Genomic DNA, 20,006 nt, shown 5'->3' with positions numbered 1-20,006 from the left:
TTCTTCAAGAAGATCTGGAAATTCAATTCGAATTCTCATCTGGGTCGTCGCCATTTCCTCCTTTGGTTCAACCCTTTTGATCGATTTCAAAGCTTTGATGAAATTATTGGTCTTTTTGGAGTTTGCTTTTGGTGAAAAGCATCGAAATTGATACATAAATTTGATGTCTTTGGTTGAAAAGGAGATATCAAGCGTTGTTGGCGGCAGTGGTGGTGGTGGTGGCTGTGTGGTGGGCGATGATGGCGACGACGATGACGAGGAATGCGGCGGCAGTGGTAGTGGTAGTGGTGGGTCGCACGGAAGATGCGGATGCAGTGAGGAGAAGGCAAAGAAGCAGAGAGGGTTTAGTGGTGGTGGGTTGTCGAGAAATTTCCGAAAGGCCAAGCAGGTGGTCCTGCGTCCGTTTGGAAGATCCAAAAAGCAGCTTCCCAGAAAAGCCAAGCCAAGGGCTTCTGCTTCTGGATCTTCCTATTTTGCGTCGTCTTGTGCTTTTTCTTCAGGTAAGAGGTTTGGAGGAGATGGCGGTAATGGTGGTGGTAATAAGGGTTGTTACTTTTGTTTCACGCAATCCCCAACTCTGGATTCCCCAATGGGGTCTCAGACCAGTGACCCTGAGCACCCAAATTTTACTTTTGGGATGTTGAGAGCTTTTGTTGAGAGCAATGAATTTTATTCCAAAGATTGCAATCCCCACTTAGATATTAATGTTTCCTCATATAAAATGGATTGAATTTGAAGGATATTATTATCAATTTCTGCACTTTTTTGGTGTTTTTGTTGTGTGGAAGTGATGATCGTTAAGAATTTTCTAGAAATGAATCGGGGAAGATGTCGAATTTTGATACCGATGGCAAGGGTGTTTGGATTTTTTGAAATTAAATGCCTTTTGATCTCGGTGTCATGATAGTTTCCGTGCTTTTTGACGGTTTTGATGGTGCACATTGGTTTTAAGAATATATGCTTTTAGGACAGCATCTAGGCAGCAGATGGAGAAACCAAGCTTTGATTTGATTTCAAGAACATATTCTTCTCTTTTTATCGCGTGATTACAAATCTAAGCCCATAGTACAAATGGAAACCACATTCGTCTTGCATCGCTTCCTGAAGAAATGGGGTGTACATTTGAAAGACGAGTGTATTTTGATCAACTGTAGGAGTGGAAGAGGTCAAATTCTTTGAATTTGTAATTTTTCGTTCGTACATTGTGTTTTTATATAGTACTTTTTTTCTTTTCTTCTGATATTGTGTAGATTGTAGAATGTAAAGTTTAAAACTTTGTCAATCCAATGACTGAGTCCGGGGGCGCCTCATTTACCGCGTCTTGGATGAGATATTGCGGTCATGCTGTTGAGCATCTACGGTATGCCCTTTTCTACCTTTATTCCGTTTTCACTGGACTTTGGTCATCTGAGTGGACTTCTTGTATTCTGTTTTGAGAATCTCTTTTTTTTTTTTTCTTCCGGTGTAATGATGAGGTGTTGAGCCAGATGTTTTAGAAGTTCATGCATTATTTTGTTATAGTCTTTTCAGAATACCTAGATGTTTTTACATACAAATTAGGCTAGCAGCTGCCAATTTGTAGTAGATAATTGTCTGGAAAAGAAACCAGTATATCTCTGCTTTTGCCTCTTAATTATCTTATAGATCATGCATTTTATGTTGAAAATCATCAAAATAGATACACAGTTAACTAATGGCTCGTTTGGTGTCTAAGATTGGATTCGTTTTCGATAAATCATTATGATTAAATGTATATATGAGGGTGGATGTAGACGATTTTTCTTTTTGAGGGGATTAGATTAGAAGGGATAATTTCCCTTCAGGACTAATACATTTTCTTCCTTCGAAGTCGGACAAAATTTCATTATTTCTTCCTTCAACTTCAGTATAGTGAGTTATCTGGTTCAATCCTAGGCACCAAACGAGCCGTGAATTTTGGGCACTATCAGGGTTCGAAACTCTGGGGATAGCCTACTCCTACCCATCTCCTTGTTAATGGACAGAATCGGAAATTTTCTCTGACAAAGACTCACCTTAAAGAAATTTGATTCCTATAATCTTTGCGTGTGTCTCTGGCAGGAGGAGCTTATGGATACAATTTGTTTGATGCATCACTAGATTTTCAGTCCTTAAGCTCAAGAGAGCAGGATTAAGTTGTGTTTTCTGGTGTTGGTTATGATGGATGAACGATATCAATTGCTTTTGTTGGCCAGCATCAAGAAACTACCTAGGTTATAAATTCCAATACTCTTTCAATCGGAGGCGGTGGAAGCCATGGCAGCCCTTCAACCCCCGGTCCCAATACGACGTATAAGAAGTAGGTGCTCATGCTGCTGTAAACGGTACAAATGGACTGATGATAGAGAAATTGCTCTCTTCTAAGGCATGATGGAGGTGCAATCAACCTGTAAGTTACGGGCGGGGGTGATGCCAGCGGCAATGGCAGTGACGGTGGGGGCATGGTGAATTGGTGACCGTGGCAAGGTGGTGAGGGTGGTTGTGAGAATATATATTGTTGTGATTTTTTTCCTAAGCCTCCTACTGTCTTGGGATTTTTAGAAATGACACTACTTAGATGAAGCTTAAAATTCAGGATTCATGACCTCCAGATTGCATGGATTTTTTACTCACATTGGATTTTAAATTTTATGTTTATAAACCCGAACAAGGAAATTAGTACATTTCAGTTTGAAAGTTATTACTTTTGTGAAACTTTCAAACAGGGGTTTTTAGAGACTTGCAATCCCATCTCAACAGCAATAACATATTTACGTCGCAAGGAACCCCGTGGTTGATAGCATTTACATGTAAGCGCTAAAAAGTAGAAAAAGAGAAAAAAGTTTCACACTGTTTTTCCGTTTTTAGGTCAGTGAAAGGGCAGTTGAGATCTTCACCAGATTTGTGTCTGTAGCCGGCGGACCAGAAAATTCGGTCAGTTTATGAGACAGATTCAAGCTGTTTAAACTTTAAAGGCTTGGTTTTGTGTGATGCGGGCTAGTGTGATAGGCTAATAGAGTCTGCAAGATTTAAATTGAGTAGTCAGGAATATTCTTGGTCTGTCAGTTTAAACACAGAGATTTGGAGCGGATCTCAATTCAGGTGAAAAGGTTTGCACTCAACAATATGTTGGAGACTTGAACAGAGATGAAATGTGATCAAAATCCAACCCATTACCATTTCACAGAATCTGCAAAGCAGCCCTAAACTTTATTTACTGCATTTGGCAGATGGTGCCAAAGGAAAAGGAAGACGGCCAAGGGGATGGAGTCTGGACCACACAGACAAGGATGGGCCAAATCTAGTGGTTTCCCCCCTCTAGTGCCAGTTACCAGGAGATTCACCCCCGAGCAGAGAGACGGGCCAACACCCAAAGCGACTAACATGTTTGTCAGTCATACTTATACTGTAAAAAAAGTTAAGACCCCTCTTATTATATCATCGACTCGAAACACTATTACAATTATAAAAAGTATATACAAGAGTATTTTTAAGAGAGGTAGCAATTAAGTAGTGAACTGCATGATGGTGGTTAGGAGAAGGAGGCTGAAATGCTTCTATGAAATTTTTCGGCCCCTAAAGGGTGAATTGCGTTGACGAAGCGACTAACTGATCTCTTTTTAAAATAAAATAAAACGTAGTAAAGTTTGATTTGTTATGCCATGCACCTTTACCAAATGTAGCAAACCAATTAGCAAATGAAAAAAGTAACACCTGACCTTATATAGACATTTTATTATGTTCTTGGTATGAGATGCCATCATGCCAACAAAGAAAAACTTTACTTACTCCCTTAGACATGCTCTAAAGTCCTTCGATACACAATTTAGAGTTACTGCAAAATCTAATGTTTGACGAGCAGATCAATGGCTATGGCCTATGTTGCAACACACAATCACTCGGCTCTTGTATTCGGCAAATCGACAAGCCTTATTTGTGGTCTTAATTTTGTGAGAGAAAAATCTTACATAACCGGACTTACCTACAATGGATCAATATGTGCAATGTCATATGAGCAAGGTTTGAAATTTAAGTAAAAAAAACTTTTTAAAAACTAGATTTTAATCCTTGAATAAGATGAAGTTTAGAAAAATGTCTTATACAAGATTAAAAATTGATTTTAGTCCATAGACTCTATTTAATGCCAGCATATTAAATGTCTCTCTTTTTTATTTATAATTTTATGGTGTTCATAAATTAAATTTTAGGGTAAATGACAAAAAACTACCTCAACTATGGATCTCACGACACTATCATACCTTATCTTTTAAAATTGGCAATGTCATACCTCATCTTTGGAATTTGATCCAATGTTATACCTTCCGTTAGCTTGACGTGAATTTCTCAGTTAAATGCTGACGTGGCTTGATTCGAGCCCACTTTCTATTAAAAAATTGGGTAAAGTACAAAAAACTACCTCAACTATTGGTGTCACGACATTTTCATACCTCATCTTTTAAAATTGACAATATCATACCTCATCTTTAGAATTTGATCCAATGTTATACCTTCTGTTACTCGGCCGTTTACTTTTCAGTTAAATGCTGACGTGGCTTGATTTGGGGCCCACTTTCTATTAAAAAATTAATAAAATATTATTAAAAACTAAAAAAAATTATTTATTATATTTTAAAATAATAAAGAAAATAAAATAAAATTAAAAAAAAAATCCCTCTGTTCGTCCCTTCCCCCCTCTCTCTCTCTTCCCATCTTCATCTTCTTCCCTGCTTAATCTTCAACCAAAAAAAAAAAATTGAAAACCCATCAATCCCCCCCCTCATCCCCCGCACGCGCCCTGAAGAAGGAGAAGGAGAAGGAGAAGGAGGAAAAAGAAGAAGAGGCAAAAGGAGAAGGAGGAAGAAGAAGGAAGAAGAAGAAGAGGAAGAAAGAAAAAAAAAATCCAATCCAACCCAGTTCCCGCCCCCCCCCCACCCCCAAAAAAAACCCAACCCAGCCCAGTTCGTCCCCCCTGCAACCTAGAAAGAAGAAGAAGGAGAAGAAAAAGAAAAAAAAAACAAATCCAAAGCGAACCAGTTCGTCCCCCCTACCAACCCCAAATCCACCATTCTTATCCATTCTTCACATCCTCTTCTGCACGCATCCTTCACCTTCTCCACGCACCCCATCTTCCCATCGATGGGATCTGGGTTTTTTTTTTTTTTTTCCTGGGTTGCAGGAGGGAGAAAAGGGGGTGGGGAGGGGGGGAAGACAAATTGAGGGTGGGTGCGGGGGGGAAGACAAATTGGATTTTTTTTTTTAGGGGTTGTAGGTGGGTGCAAGAAGATGAAGATGGGGAGAAGAGAGAGGAGGGGGGATGGGGAGAGACGAACTAAGGGTTGTTTTCTCTTTATTTTATTTTATTATTTTAATATTTAAAAAATATTAAATAATTTTTTTTTAGTTTTTAATAATTTTTTAATAGAAAGTGGGTCCTGAATCAAGCCACGTTAGCATTTAACTGAAAAGTAAATGGCCAAGTAACGGAAGGTATAACATTGAACCAAATTCTAAAGATGAGGTATGACATTGTCAATTTTAAAAGATGAGGTATGAAAGTGTCGTAATACAAATAGTTGAGATATTTTTTGTACTTTAACCGAAAAAATTAATAAAATATTATTAAAAACTAAAAAAAAATATTTAATGACACACCCCGACCGAGATCAGGGCGTGTTGCCTGTCACGTGGAAGTGACGTAGCCATGTGCACAGTGCGGAAGCTAATAAAATAGTAATGTAAAAGTACGAATAAATAAAAACTAGCATACATAAGTTAGAAGTAATAAGTGCTAGCGTAAGTGAGACACCAGTTCAGAGCAGAAAGCCTAAAGCAGTTCAAATTAAAAAAGCCTTACAACAGTGCACCCGAAGGTGGACAATATCGTGCTACGGTGGTGGAGCGGGGCGGGAAGTCGTCCTGCCCGGGCCGGGATGTGACAATTTGGTATCAGAGCCTAACCCTGGCCGCGTGTGTGCCGACGAGGACGTCGGGTCCCTAAGGGGGGTGGTTTGTGACATCCCACATCGCCCAGGGGAGTGATCCTTATATGTATATTCTCATCCCTACCTAGCACGAGGCATTTTGGGAGCTCACTGGCTTCGGGTTCCGTAGGAACTCCGAAGTTAAGCGAGAAGGGGGCTAGAGCATTCCCGGGATGGGTGACCCATCGGGAAGTTGCTCGTGAGTTCCCAAAAAAAAAACCGTGAGGGCGTGGTCGGGGCCCAAAACGGACAATATCGTGCTACGGTGGTGGAGCGGGACCCGGGAAGTGATCCGCCTCGGGCCGGGATGTGACATTTAATATTTTTTAAATATTAAAATAATAAAGAAAAGTTAAAAAAAATAATAAAAAAAAACCCTCAGTTCGTCCCCTTCCCCCACCCCACCCCCGTTTCTCTCTCTTCTCCCCCATTTTCACCTTCTTCCCCCTTCCTGCAACCTAGAAAAAAGAAGGAAAAAAAAAAAACCCAATTTGTCTTCCCCCCCGCACCCACTACCTACAACCCCAAAAAAAAAAAAAAAAAAAAAAAAAAAAACCCAGATTCCGTTGAGGTGGAATTGGGAAACCTTCGCCAGGCGGGTGGAGAACCTGGGTGCAGAGAAAATGGGGGGCATGGGTGTGGAGGGAAGAAGGTGGGTGCGAGGAGAAGAGGGGGTGGGGTGGGGGGAAGACAAATTTTTTTTTTTTTTTTTTTCTTCTTCTTCTTCTTTGCAGGAAGGGGGAAGAAGATAAAGTTGGGGGGGAGAAGAGAGAGAAAGAGGGGGGTGGAAGGGAACAAACTGAGATATTTTTTTTAATAACTTTTTATTATTATTTTAATATTTAAAAAATATTAAATGATTTTTTTTAGTTTTTAATAATATTTTATTAATTTTTTAATAGAAAATGGGCATTGGATCAAGTTACGTCAGCAGTTAATTGAGAAATTCACTCCAAGCTAACGGAAGGTATAACATTGGACCAAATTTTAAAAATGAGGTATGACATTGTCAGTTTTAAAAGATGAGGTATGATAGTGTCGTGAGATCAATAATTGAGGTAATTTTGTGTAATTTATCTTAAATTTTATAAAAATATTATAAATTTTAATTCTCATTATGGTAAGTATCTTACATAAGAAAATATTTTTGTAAAGATTTTTTGGTACACATGTTTTTGCATATTTTCTTATGTGCCACTAATTCATTACAATATATTTAGGTACAAACATTTCGGTACACTAAATTAGTATAATATGTTTAGGTACCGACATTTTGGTACACTAGTTTATTATAATATATTTAGGTACCGACATTTTGGTACACTAGTTTAGTATCATATATTTAGGTACGGAATTTTTCGGTACACTTATATTTTTGCATATTTTCTTATGTGCCACTAATTCACTACAATATATTTAGATACGAACATATCGGTACACTAATTTAGTAAAATATATTATGATACAGACGTTTAGGTACACTAATTAGAGGAAGTAAAATAAATATAATGAATTAAAATGTGTATAATAATAAATAATTTTAATTTTAATGTAATGACATTAAATAAGATATCTATACTATTATGAGAACCCTTATTGTCAACTTTTTCTTTTCTATTTTGCTCTCACTTTTGATACACACTATCGACAAAAGGAGGGAAAAATAGTAATTTTGTATCACACACTTTGTATGTGCCCATATACTAGTATAAATTTAAATTAAGTACACATTAGAAGACTAAAATTAATATTTAATCTAACTTCAAATTTTTATTAAATTTTTATTTTCTTCGAGAATTAAAATTCAAAAACCCTAAAAGCTTACGTACGCTTCTTAGGAAAGGGATCATCTTCTGAGCTCAAGATGAAGATTCTCCTTATCACGAAATCCGGACTGTTCAAATTTAATTTAATGACTCCAAACAGAAGAATCCTCTAAAAATTATAATAATTACAAATATTAAATTAAATTTGAATGGTCCGAATTTCATAATCAAGAAGATCTCCATCTTGAGCTCAAGAGTGGATACTCTTCCCGCTTCTTAATCATTATCGTAACATTCTGAGTCCCCCCACTCAATAATACAACGTTGAGGGTGAGAGCAACGTGGCATGCGTATCCTCCGTCACCAATAATCTTACCGCACGTGATCCTCATAAGCCCCCCGCTCATTCTTTTGATTTCATCCCACGCCTGTACTATTATTCTTCCTTTATCCCATATCCTAGAAAATCCCTGACTCTCCGCCTCTTACTTCCCCACTCTCTGGAAACCTAACTTTCCCATTAGTTTATGAAGTAATCATGAAGCAGCTTAACTGCGCCATTGATGACAATAGTTTAACCTGTATATTCTGCCCAATGGGTTGCTTTCTCTTTCCAATTTTCAGCTGGGAACCGCCAGATTTCCATGGATTAATTGGAAGGGGAAGTGAGAGATGATGGTCTTTGCTAATTATGGCTGTCATCAACTAACTCCATTTACCCATTTGGAAAGGGTACCTAAAACCCTCATCCAATCCCTCCCCGCCAAATTTGGTAGCTTTTTCCAGCTGCAGAAACCCTTCTCCATTGTTTTGTGTTTTCGGAGTGGACCCATCTCATAGTTTTTGCTTTTCTTAAATTTGTACTGTCTTTTTTTATTTTATTGTTATTTTATTAAAGGCGGTTCCTTTGTTTACTAACAGTCCAGTCCTGCCGCTGGGATTAGTGTCCATTACAGGGACAGATGGGGATGGGATTGAAAGTTCGAGACTTCAGTGGACAATTTTTTAATTTAATAACAATTTTGTAGTAATCCCATGTTTTTGTTTGCCAGTTTGGTTTTTCTATAAGTTGGGTTTGCACCTGAGAGACTTAGTTGAGCTCTGCTTGCTTGTACTGCAGCTGAAGAAAGGTTAGGTTGTATGCGATTCTTTTCTTGCCTAATTTATTTTATTTTATTTTTTTATTTTTTGTTCTGGTTCTGGTCACTTTTGATGCTAGAATTGTTGTTGACTCCTAGTTTTTGATTTTTCTGATATAAGCGAATAAGCGATATTTTACTTTAAACTAATCCAACTTGAAGGGAATTTGAACTCGGGCTCCTAGGGGATTTAAACTCATAGTCTTGATTTAGTTACTTTGGCTTCTTGAATTACTAGTTGTTTCTACGTTTTTCTTACCTTTGTTTGCTTTAATGAAGTAATTGGTAGATAATTGTTCAAGATATCAGATAAACTTGAAGTTCAGTAATTGCTCTACATTCACTAAAGTTTCTGTTGTAATTAGTTTCACTTGTTTCTGTCAGTTTTTGTAAATGCTAAAGATCTTTGTGTTTTTACTGTTTTGAGAAGAAAGAGTTCTGTTCTCTGCGATAAGTTTTCGTATCTTAAAATGTTGATGCAGTCGTGTAAAAGTTTTGGTATTTTCAGCATCATTAAAGCGTATTAGTAAAAAATCCTGAGCTCTGCTACTGATTTTTTACGCCTAGTATTCCAATGATCTGAACGGCGATTGATATGATGAAAATAAACTCAATGATTACTAGAATCAGCCTTCTGTTTTATGGATCAATACTAGCAATATCTTCAGAAGGGTTTCCAACGTTTCATGTTAGCATGCTTCTTATATCTTTCTGATTAGTTTGTTTTCTGTTCGCAGTTTGTGCGAGAATGTCTTCTTCTAGACCTAGTGACTCATCAAGCAATCCAGGGCGGTCTAGACACAGCGCTAGAATCATTGCTCAGACAACTGTTGATGCAAAGATTCATGCCGATTTTGAGGAATCGGGTAGTTCCTTTGACTACTCGAATTCAGTGCGTATCGGCAGTTCAGTTGGTGGAGATCAACAACCTAGGTCCGACAAAGTGACCACTGCTTATCTCCATAACATACAGAAAGGCAAGACGATCCAACCGTTTGGATGCTTGCTAGCCTTGGATGAGAAGACTTTCAAGGTCATTGCATACAGTGCGAATGCTCCTGAAATGCTGACCACGGTCAGTCATGCAGTCCCAAGCGTTGGGGACTCCCCTGTCCTTGGCATAGGAACAGATATAAGAACAATTTTCACTGCCCCTAGTGCCTCCGCACTGCATAAGGCCCTCGGATTTGGAGAGGTTTCTCTCTTAAATCCCATCTTAGTTCATTGCAAGACCTCTGGCAAGCCTTTCTATGCAATAACTCATCGAGTAACGGGCAGTTTGATCATTGACTTTGAGCCGGTGAAGCCTTATGAAGTGCCTATGACTGCTGCTGGGGCGCTGCAATCATACAAGCTTGCTGCCAAAGCAATTGCCAGATTGCAATCTTTGCCTAGCGGGAGCATGGAGAGGCTTTGTGATACAATGGTCCAAGAGGTTTTTGAACTCACCGGTTATGACAGGGTGATGACTTATAAATTTCATGATGATGATCACGGAGAAGTGGTCTCTGAGCTTACGAAGCCTGGCCTGGAGCCATATCTAGGGTTGCATTATCCATCCACTGACATACCTCAGGCTGCACGGTTCCTATTTATGAAGAATAAGGTCCGCATGATTGTCGATTGTGGTGCGAAACATGTGAAGGTGTTTCAAGATGAGAAGCTTCCGCTGGATCTCACATTGTGCGGTTCAACCCTGAGAGCCCCACACAGTTGCCATTTGGAATATATGAAGAATATGAATTCCATCGCATCTCTTGTTATGGCAGTAGTTGTTAATGAGGGGGATGACGAGGTGAGAGATCCTGATTCTGTTCCGCCTCAAAAAAGAAAGAGACTTTGGGGTTTGGTAGTATGCCATAATACAAGTCCAAGATTTGTTCCTTTCCCTCTCAGGTATGCCTGTGAGTTTTTAACTCAAGTGTTTGCCATCCATGTCAATAAGGAGATAGAGATGGAAGATCAGATGGTTGAGAAGAACATCCTGCGCACCCAAACGCTGTTGTGTGATATGCTGTTACGAGATGCACCCTTAGGTATTATGTCACAGAGCCCTAATGTTATGGATCTAGTGAAATGTGATGGAGCTGCCCTATTGTACAAGAACAAGGTATGGAGACTTGGAATGACTCTGAGTGACTTTCAGCTTCATGACATAGCTTCATGGCTCTCCGAGTACCATATGGATTCTACGGGTTTGAGTACAGATAGCTTGTATGACGCAGGATTCCCTGGGGCTCTTGCTCTTGGTGATGTAGTATGTGGAATGGCAGCTGTGTGGATAACTTCCAAGGACGTGCTCTTTTGGTTTCGATCCCACACTGCTGCAGAAATTCGATGGGGTGGTGCAAAACATGAAACCGGTGAGAAAGATGATGGTTCTAAAATGCACCCTAGATCATCATTCAAGGCTTTCCTTGAAGTTGTCAAGACGAGGAGCTTGCCTTGGAAGGACTATGAAATGGATGCAATTCATTCTTTGCAGCTTATTCTGAGGAATGCTTTCAAAGATGTTGAAACCACCTTGGAAGCAAACACCAAAGCAATTAATGTAAGGCTTAGTGACCTCAAACTTGAAGGGATGCAAGAACTGGAAGCTGTGACAAGTGAGATGGTCCGTTTAATTGAAACAGCCACGGTTCCAATTTTGGCTGTTGATGTTGATGGGCTGGTTAATGGGTGGAATACAAAAATCGATGAGTTAACTGGTCTTCCTGTTGATGAAGCAATCGGAAAGCATTTGCTCACACTCGTGGAGGATTCTTCGACTAGCGTGGTGAAGAAAATGTTGGACTCAGCATTGCATGGTATGTCGCTCATTTACCCTATTCGACAGTTTAGGCATTTTAGATTTTCAATTATTACTGGAAATAGCTATATGCTTGTATGGATATGTATTAGGTTTTCAATTATAGTCCTCTGTTTGTATTAAACTCATCCTTTTTTTTTCCTGGTCAGGCAAAGAGGAACAAAACATCCAATTCGAGATAAAAACACATGGTTCTAGGGCTGATCTTGGTCCCATCAGCTTAGTTGTGAATGCTTGTGCAAGTAGAGACATTCGGGAAAATGTTGTGGGGGTGTGTTTTGTGGCACAGGATATCACTGGTCAGAAGAATGTGATGGACAATTTCACCCGGATCGAGGGTGATTACAAAGCAATTGTACAAAACCCTAGCCCCTTGATTCCCCCAATATTTGGTACAGATGAATTTGGCTGGTGTTCTGAGTGGAATTCAGCAATGACAAAGTTAACAGGGTGGAAACGAGAGGAGGTAATGGATAAAATGCTTCTGGGAGAGGTTTTTGGGATCAACATGGCATGTTGTCCTCTCAAGAGCCAAGAATCTTTCGTAAATCTTGGTATTGTACTTAACCATGCCATGACAGGTCAGGTGTCCGAAAAGGTCCCCTTTGGTTTCTGTGCTCGTAATGGAAAACACATAGAATGCCTGCTGTGCGTGAGTAAGAAAGTGAACAGTGAGGGCTCAGTCACTGGGGTCTTTTGCTTCTTGCAGCTTGCTAGCCCAGAGCTGCAACAAGCACTTCATGTCCAGCGCTTATCAGAACAAACTGCTGTGAAGAGATTGAAGGAATTGTCTTATATTAGAAGGCAGATCCGGAATCCTTTAGCCGGTATAATATTTTCTCGGAAAATGATGGAGGATACTGAGTTGGGAGCAGAACATCAACAGCTTCTGCATACGAGCGCCCAGTGCCAGCACCAGCTCAACAAAATACTGGATGATTCAGATCTTGATACCATCATTGAGGGGTATGATTTAGTCGTTGAAGACTGATTTATTTTACCTTGGATTTTTTTTTTTAACATTTTTTTTAATTCACATTAAGCTACACAGATTGGATAATTGGTTTATAGTAGATCTGTTTGTCTGAAACAACTTACATGCTGGCACCTTGATATCCTTACAACAACCCACTTTCGGTTCATAAAATGGCAGATTAATCCGAAACATGTTCTTTTCTGGAGAAGCTATTGACTTTGTTTATTCTGACTGGACAATGTTTCTTTGTTTTTCTGATCCCTCGACAGCTACCTGGACCTGGAGATGGTCGAGTTTACGTTGCATGAAGTACTGAATGCCGCTGTCAGTCAAGTCATGATTAAGAGCAATGCCAAGAGCATCCGCATTGTCCACGATGCAGCGGAAGATATCATGACTGAGACGTTATATGGGGATAGTCTTAGGCTTCAACAAGTCGTAGCTGATTTCTTAGCGGTATCAGTTAGTTTTATGCCAACTGGAGGCCAGCTTACTATCGAAGCTAAGTTGACCAAAGATCAGTTAGGACAATCCGTTCAGCTCGTGCATTTGGAGCTCAGGTACAGCTTCACAATTGAATTCATAACCTACTACTGATTTCATGTATAATGTGGTTGCTTGTATTACAAGTTAAGCAATTATCACGAGATGCTGATTTGATATATTGAAACAGGATCACACACGCCGGTGGTGGGATTCCAGAAGGATTGCTGAACCAGATGTTTGGAAACAACGGAGACATATCTGAGGAGGGCATTAGCCTGCTCATTAGCTGTAAACTTGTGAAGCTCATGAATGGAGAAGTACGGTATCTTAGGGAAGAAGGCAAGTCAACCTTCATGATATCCGTAGAACTCGCCGCGGCAAACAAGATGTAAGTCCTAAGACAATTTTCAACGGCAGATGACACAAATCGTCAAGTGTGCATACAACTTTTTCCGTTGGATCATTCGTGTTGGTTTTAACCTGCAAATCCGCACGTCTGTCGCGCGTTCTTTAAATGGTGTTGGTTTGTGGTGGATTTGCAGAACTTTAGAGCAATGTGTGAAGAACAATAGAAAGAGAAACGGTAAGAGATGTTGTACTTCGTGCTGAGGATGAAGTTTGTAATTGTCCGCCATTTCATGTTTTTGGCTTAATTATGTCTTGTTGTAATTCGTCGACCTAATTAAATTTTATTTCAGCGTTATCTATAGCTTCACTCTATCTTGGTCTGTTTTCTCATCCGAAAGTGGTAGGAAACTAAAAGATTCATCCATATAAAGATGAGAACTTTAACGAAAAGTTTCCGGTACTGTTCACTTTAACGAAAAATCACATTTTTACACTAAAAATGCAATCTTGGTATTATTCACTTTATCCTTTATTTTATCTTTATCGTTAAAACTCAAAGTTTTCAAGCTTTTTTCATTAATTTTCCTTATAAAAATAGGAGTAGAGGTTTATTGTTATTTTTCACTAAAAACTACTTCACTTTAAATTTAAGCAGTAAAAAAATGTTTGGTAAAAATAAAATATTCCGCTTAGTTTAAAAGAAATAGCTTTCAGGCCTGTAGGTTGATTTTGAAAGTTGCGTTAATAAAAAGCAAAATTGAGCATTCAATGAATATTTTCAATTCTTGTAATACACTCATTAATTCCAAAAAAAAAAAAAAAGCATTATTTATCATTTTAGACTTATTTTATCATTGGAAAGCAAAGTGACCATCACCTTTCATTACAGAACCTAACCTCTTACACCACCAATGCCATTATCACCACCAATGCCATTATCACCACCATTGTTACCACCACCACCATACCATAATCACGCCCCTACCACGAAAACCACCACCACAGCCAAACTCGTCACGACTACCACCGCAACCACAACTTCCACTACCATCGTTGCCGCCGCCACCACCACCACCCTCACCATAAACACAACTACAACCACCACTATCGCTATTGTCCCTACCCTTACCACCATTACTACCTCAGTAGCCCAACCATCACACCTCTTTATTGGTACCACCACCACCATCATAGCCATTGCCTTCACCACCGTTGTTATTTTCAATGAATATTTTCAATTCCTATAATACGTTCATTAATTGCAAAAAAATAACATTATTTATCCTTCTGGACTTATTTTATCATTAGAAAGCAAAGTGACCACCACCTTTCATTACATACCCTAACCTCTTGCACCACCAGTCCCATTATCGCCACTATTGTTGCCATCACCACCACACCACAATCACCCCGCTACCACTAAAACCACTAAAACCACCACCACAACCATATTCGCCACCTCTACCACCACAACCACAGCTTCCAGTACCATCGTTGCCGCCGCCGCCACCACCACCCACACAACTGCCACCATTTCCAACACAACCCACAACCACCACTATCACTGTTGTCCCTGCCCTTACCACCATTATTACCTTAGCAGTCAACCACCACACCCCTTTATTGGTACCACCACCACCATCACAACCTTTGCCTTCACCACCGTCGTTATTATATACAATTATATCACTTTCACATCAAAAAATTCCAAATGCATTTATACTGCTTTTCATACCCATCACTTTTAAAATACAATTGTCAAACGTTCAACTGCATTATTTTATATCTGATATTCCTAAAGATCAAAACAAGTTTTTCAAACACTAGCCCTGATTGAGGAAAGAAAACGGCCCATCGGTCCGGTCCGTTAGTTTTGAGTTGCTTTTTGTACGCCCACTGGATCAGTTGTCTGGTTTCGCACATCGTCGCCGTCGTTTGCGTTTCTCTCTTCATCTCATCTTCTTCGTTCAATCAATACATTTACAGCAGCCAATCAAGCAACAAGTCCAGGAGCAAAATCTACACCTTGGATTCTGATGATGGAGATTAAGGCTGTTTCGTTCGCCGCCGAGAACCCTCCCCTCGCGGAGCTCCTCGCCGCCAAGCTCGCCGGAATCTCTCTCCCCACCGACGCCTCTCTCCCTCCCGATTCCCTTATTCTTTGCAATTCTCCAATGGGTAAACCCTAAACCCTTTTACTATTTGCCCTATGAAATTTGTTTGTACCATTTTTTTTTTTTTTTTTTTGCAAAAGGTTAAACTTCATGTTCAATGCATCTCAAAAATCTTTGGATTTAGGTTGAAATTGCATGGAAAAAATGTACTTCTCCGATACATCGGCCGAATTGCGAAATTGTATGGTGACAATCCATTCGAAGCCGCGAAGATTGATGAGTGGCTTGAGTACGCGCCTGTGCTTTCACAGGGTTCTGCGTTTGAGAGTGCTTGTAAGCATTTGGATGACTATCTGGGAAGCAGTACCTTTTTTGCTAATCAATCTTTGTCCATCGCCGATATCGCAATCTGGTCAGGCCTTGCAGGTATAGCTTTGCTTCTCTCACGGTTTGTTAGTCGTTAATTTTGATCTTTATATGGCATGGTTGCGAATAAGTAGAAATTTAAGGACAAGTAACATTAAAAGTAGTGCTTTTTGGAGGTTTCGGACTGCTTCTGTAAGAAGCACTTCTGCTCGAGAGCAATTCTACTAGACGTGCTTTTATTGTAACCATTGTCAATTTTTATTAAAAGAGGTGCTTTCTGAAGGAGCACCTAGCAGGTGTTTTTCCAGAAAGCGCCTCTGTGACCCGGAAATGCTTTTTAACTTAATCTACCAAACTAGTTAGAAGCGCTTTGGCTGTCAAAAAGGCAAATCCCGAACCAGCCCTAATACGTTTTTCTTAGCAGGAACTGGGAAAAGATGGGAGAGTTTGAGGAATTCAAAGAAGTATCCAAACCTTTCTCGGTGGTTCAATTCACTCTTTGCCGAATATGGTGATGCCCTGAATGAAGTCACAGCTACCTTCATTGGCAAGAAGGGATCAGAAAGCCAACCGCAACTAAAACAAAAGGCACTCAGGCCGATCAGCAGTTGAAGAGTGTAAATGGAGATGTATCTGGAAAGATAAGGCAGGAAGCAAGCCAACATTTGAAGTAGATCTTCCAGAAGCGGAGGTTGGAAAGGTTCGACTGAGATTTGCACCAGAGCCCAGTGGTTATCTTCACATTGGGCACTCGAAGGCAGCATTATTGAATCAGTATTTTGCTCAGCGGTATCAGGGTCAGCTTATTGTGCGGTTTGACGATACAAATCCTGATAAAGAAAGCAATGAGTTTGTGGACAATCTTCTCAAGGATATTGAGACTTTGGGTATCAAGTATGAAACGGTTACCTATACTTCAGATTACTTCCCGCAGTTGATGGAAATGGCTGAGAATCTGATTCGCCAGGGTAAAGCATATGTTGATGATACGCCACGTGAGGAGATGAAGAAAGAAAGGATGGATGGCATTGAATCAAAATGTAGAAACAACAGTGTAGAGGAGAATCTAAAATTATGGAATGAAATAATTGCTGGGTCTAAGAGGGGTAAGGAGTGCTGTGTCCGTGGGAAGCTGGATATGCAGGATCCAAACAAATCTCTTCGAGATCCTGTTTATTATCGCTGCAATCCAACACCACATCATCGGATTGGGTCCAAGTACAACTTATACCCAACTTATGATTTTGCTTGTCCATTTGTTGATTCCATAGAAGGTATTACACATGCACTTCGATCTAGTGAGTATCATGACCGCAATGCTCAGTACTATCGAGTTCAAGAGGATATGGGACTGCGAAAAGTGCATATCTATGAATTCAGTAGGTTGAATATGGTTTATACTCTTCTCAGTAAGCGCAAGCTTTTGTGGTTTGTTCAAAATGAGAAGGTTAGTGGATGGGACGATCCTCGTTTTCCAACTGTCCAAGGAATTGTGCGCAGAGGTCTCAAAGTTGAAGCATTAATACAATTCATTCTTGAGCAGGTAGGACACCAGTCTGTCGTAGTATTATATTATGCATCAAAGAAGTTATGAGCTATGCCTATAACATTTAAATATATAATGCCTGACCAATGCTTCTTTTATGTCCTTAATTTCACAGTTGTTTTTCCTTACTTGGTACTATTTTGTATACATAAGTCGAGAATTCAATTTATACTCTTCTGAATCATTAATTTTGTTACTGATTTTATACTATTATGTTTTAGGGGGCTTCAAAAAATCTGAATCTCATGGAATGGGACAAACTCTGGACTATTAATAAGAAGATAATTGATCCTGTATGCCCAAGACATACTGCTGTCATCGAAGAGCGGCGCGTGTTGTTGACCCTGACTAATGGTCCTGAGAAACCATTTGTCCGCATCATTCCTAGGCATAAGAAGTACGAAGGTGCTGGGGAGAAGGCAACAACATACACAAGGAGGATATGGCTAGATTATGCTGATGCGGGGTCCATCAAAGTAGACGAGGAAGTAACCCTCATGGATTGGGGGAACGCCATTGTTAAGGGAATTGAGAAAGACACGGACGGAAATCTCAAACTCACAGGGGTCTTGCATCCTGAGGGTTCTGTCAAGACCACAAAATTGAAGCTCACCTGGCTCCCTGAATCAGATGAGCTAGTTAAGCTCTCATTGATGGAGTTTGATCATCTGATAACAAAGAAGAAGGTATGTCCCAATCAACGAGTATTAAGTTATACGTCTTAGCATATTACTTATGAATTAATCTGTGGATTGCAAACACCTTGGATTTTCTTTCCTTAAGGACAAAAACGTAACTTGGGGGTCTATGGCTTATCTGTAGTCAGCTGATTCTTTTCTTTAAAGTGGTGTATACAGGCTGAGTTACCTTTTTTGCTTTTTGTAACTTGTGACCTCAGCTCGAGGAAGACGAGGACTTCGTCGATGTTGTTAACCCATGTACCGAAAAGGAGACCGCAGCGCTTGGGGATTCCAACATGCGAAACCTTAAGCGTGGCGATATACTGCAACTGGAGAGGAAAGGATATTTCCGATGCGATGTTCCCTACCTCAGGCCTTCAAAACCCATTGTTCTATTTGCAATCCCCGACGGCAGGCAGCAGACCGGATCGAGGTAAAACCTCTACAATTTTCAGGTGCTTTATGTCCAACTGCATTAAGTATTGTTGATTTCGTTTTGATTTAACAGTTTTTTAGTCGGAACAGATTGAAATGTTTTATCGAACACTTGAAGTTATATGGGTAGATGAATTGCCGTTCGTGTTCTGCTTGAATTGGCAATTACGTTGCACCGATTTGAGTCACTCTATCTATTAATTTTATCTATTTCTCCAAATAAAAAGATGATTTCGACCAGGGAACTGATTTCTGCACTCCACGTGTGCTTGCGTGCTCCTTTCTAGCTTTTGTGTTGAATAAATCAAAGGCGAAACGCCGGGCAAACACAAGGGGAGTACAGAGGGAGAAAAAAAGTACGCGGAAATCATTTTCCATCCGAATATTGTATACGTAACCGTAGTTTGAATGGTAATACCTCGCCTAGTTTGAACGTTAATCCGAAACAAATAGGTCCATAATTCACTGCAAGCTTTGTGGTTGATTGAATTGGAAGAGAAAAGTCGAGTAAATACAAAGAGAGCAGAAGCGTTTTCTTTTCTTTCGACTTCCTTTTGGCTGAAACGTTGCAATGATGGTTAAACAATAGTGTCGTTAGCAACAGCTAATCACGGTTTTAACCTAATACGGTTTATTTATCATATCCAAATTAAGCTTTTAACATGTTTAATCATATAATCCACCCAATCCCTCCCAACTCATGCTTATTGTTTATTCTACATTATTGCTTCTATGCCATTACCATATAAAACATGTGAGCGTTTTATATGAGCTGGATGTGCTTTTTAATTTAGGTGCATTTTTGCTCATCATCCTCAAGTGGTGGTAATACTCATCACTTTATTTATTATCGTTGAATGAGTTTAAATTTTGATATTTGTGTATATCCTCTACACAGATATTGAAATTTAAACTCATCTGACGGCGATAAATAGGGTGGTGAACAAAAATATTTCCTTTCAATTCTTATATAGTTCGGAACAAATAAATCTAACAATTGCCACTTAGTACTACGATCTAGTAGGGGTGGTATTCCTCTTCACATGTAAGTGAGATGTTTTAGGTTCGATTCTCGCAAGAGGTGAATTTGAACCACATTATTGCTAGTCCATTGTGGGGTTTAACTCACTCATCCACCCCTTAGTGTAGTAAATATTGTTTGTAAAAAAAAAAAAAATGTAACATTATTTTTATAGATGACGCTTTACCGCAGTGACGGAAAAGAATAATCCCTACGCACTCTGGCGTGGGTTCATTCCCCACCTCCCCTTCCCCCTCCCTTAGTATCTCAAGTCAGTAACATCTGTCATGCGTTTTAGCTTTCTCACTCAATAATGATATAGCCATAATGGCGTCCCCGTTG

At 39.6% G+C, this 20,006-nt stretch overlaps 2 protein-coding genes and 1 long non-coding RNA gene across 4 annotated transcripts; all 3 read left to right on the top strand.

Annotated features, from left to right (window-relative positions):
• The first annotated feature begins 317 nt into the window (after positions 1–317).
• Positions 318–2,681, top strand: LOC125476957. The gene is made up of 2 exons (XR_007258230.1): positions 318–1,360; positions 2,080–2,681. It is a non-coding gene; the product is annotated as an uncharacterized LOC125476957 (long non-coding RNA).
• Positions 2,682–8,151: 5,470 nt separating this feature from the next.
• On the top strand, positions 8,152–13,874 carry LOC103930273 (phytochrome A-2). 2 transcript variants are annotated; one of them, XM_009339583.3, is made up of 5 exons: positions 8,152–8,874; positions 9,621–11,690; positions 11,842–12,658; positions 12,938–13,228; positions 13,342–13,874. In XM_009339583.3, the coding sequence occupies exons 2-5, from the start codon at positions 9,632–9,634 to the stop codon at positions 13,544–13,546; spliced, it is 3,372 nt and encodes a 1,123-aa protein (XP_009337858.2). In that variant the 5' UTR covers positions 8,152–8,874; positions 9,621–9,631; the 3' UTR covers positions 13,547–13,874. The 2 variants fall into 2 exon arrangements, with proteins under 2 accessions (XP_009337858.2, XP_048439423.1); XM_048583466.1 differs by having other exon boundaries at positions 8,152–8,879.
• Positions 13,875–15,292: 1,418 nt separating this feature from the next.
• LOC125476829 (glutamate--tRNA ligase, cytoplasmic-like) lies at positions 15,293–18,818 on the top strand. The gene is made up of 6 exons (XM_048583390.1): positions 15,293–15,680; positions 15,800–16,042; positions 16,407–16,589; positions 16,633–17,525; positions 17,750–18,214; positions 18,427–18,818. Exons 1-6 carry the CDS (start codon positions 15,539–15,541, stop codon positions 18,643–18,645), a joined length of 2,145 nt encoding a protein of 714 aa, XP_048439347.1. The 5' UTR covers positions 15,293–15,538; the 3' UTR covers positions 18,646–18,818.
• Positions 18,819–20,006: the final 1,188 nt, after the last annotated feature.

Source organism: the organism of the source record quoted next, unplaced genomic scaffold (genome assembly GCF_019419815.1).
Source record: "Pyrus x bretschneideri cultivar Hongxiangsu unplaced genomic scaffold, Pyrus_bretschneideri_v1 Contig2, whole genome shotgun sequence".
Classification (NCBI taxonomy): domain Eukaryota; kingdom Viridiplantae; phylum Streptophyta; class Magnoliopsida; order Rosales; family Rosaceae; genus Pyrus; species Pyrus x bretschneideri.
This window is presented reverse-complemented; position numbering and strand designations above follow the sequence as displayed.

Coding starts and splice junctions, on each gene's coding strand:
- LOC103930273 (XM_009339583.3), top strand. CDS start 9,632: ATGTCTTCTTCTAGACCTAGTGACTCATCAAGCAATCCAGGGCGGTCT. Junction 11,691..11,841: donor GTTGGACTCAGCATTGCATG/GTATGTCGCTCA, acceptor TTTCCTGGTCAG/GCAAAGAGGAACAAAACATC. Junction 13,229..13,341: donor CTCGTGCATTTGGAGCTCAG/GTACAGCTTCAC, acceptor ATATTGAAACAG/GATCACACACGCCGGTGGTG.
- LOC125476829 (XM_048583390.1), top strand. CDS start 15,539: ATGATGGAGATTAAGGCTGTTTCGTTCGCCGCCGAGAACCCTCCCCTC. Junction 15,681..15,799: donor TCTTTGCAATTCTCCAATGG/GTAAACCCTAAA, acceptor TCTTTGGATTTA/GGTTGAAATTGCATGGAAAA. Junction 16,043..16,406: donor AATCTGGTCAGGCCTTGCAG/GTATAGCTTTGC, acceptor TTTTCTTAGCAG/GAACTGGGAAAAGATGGGAG.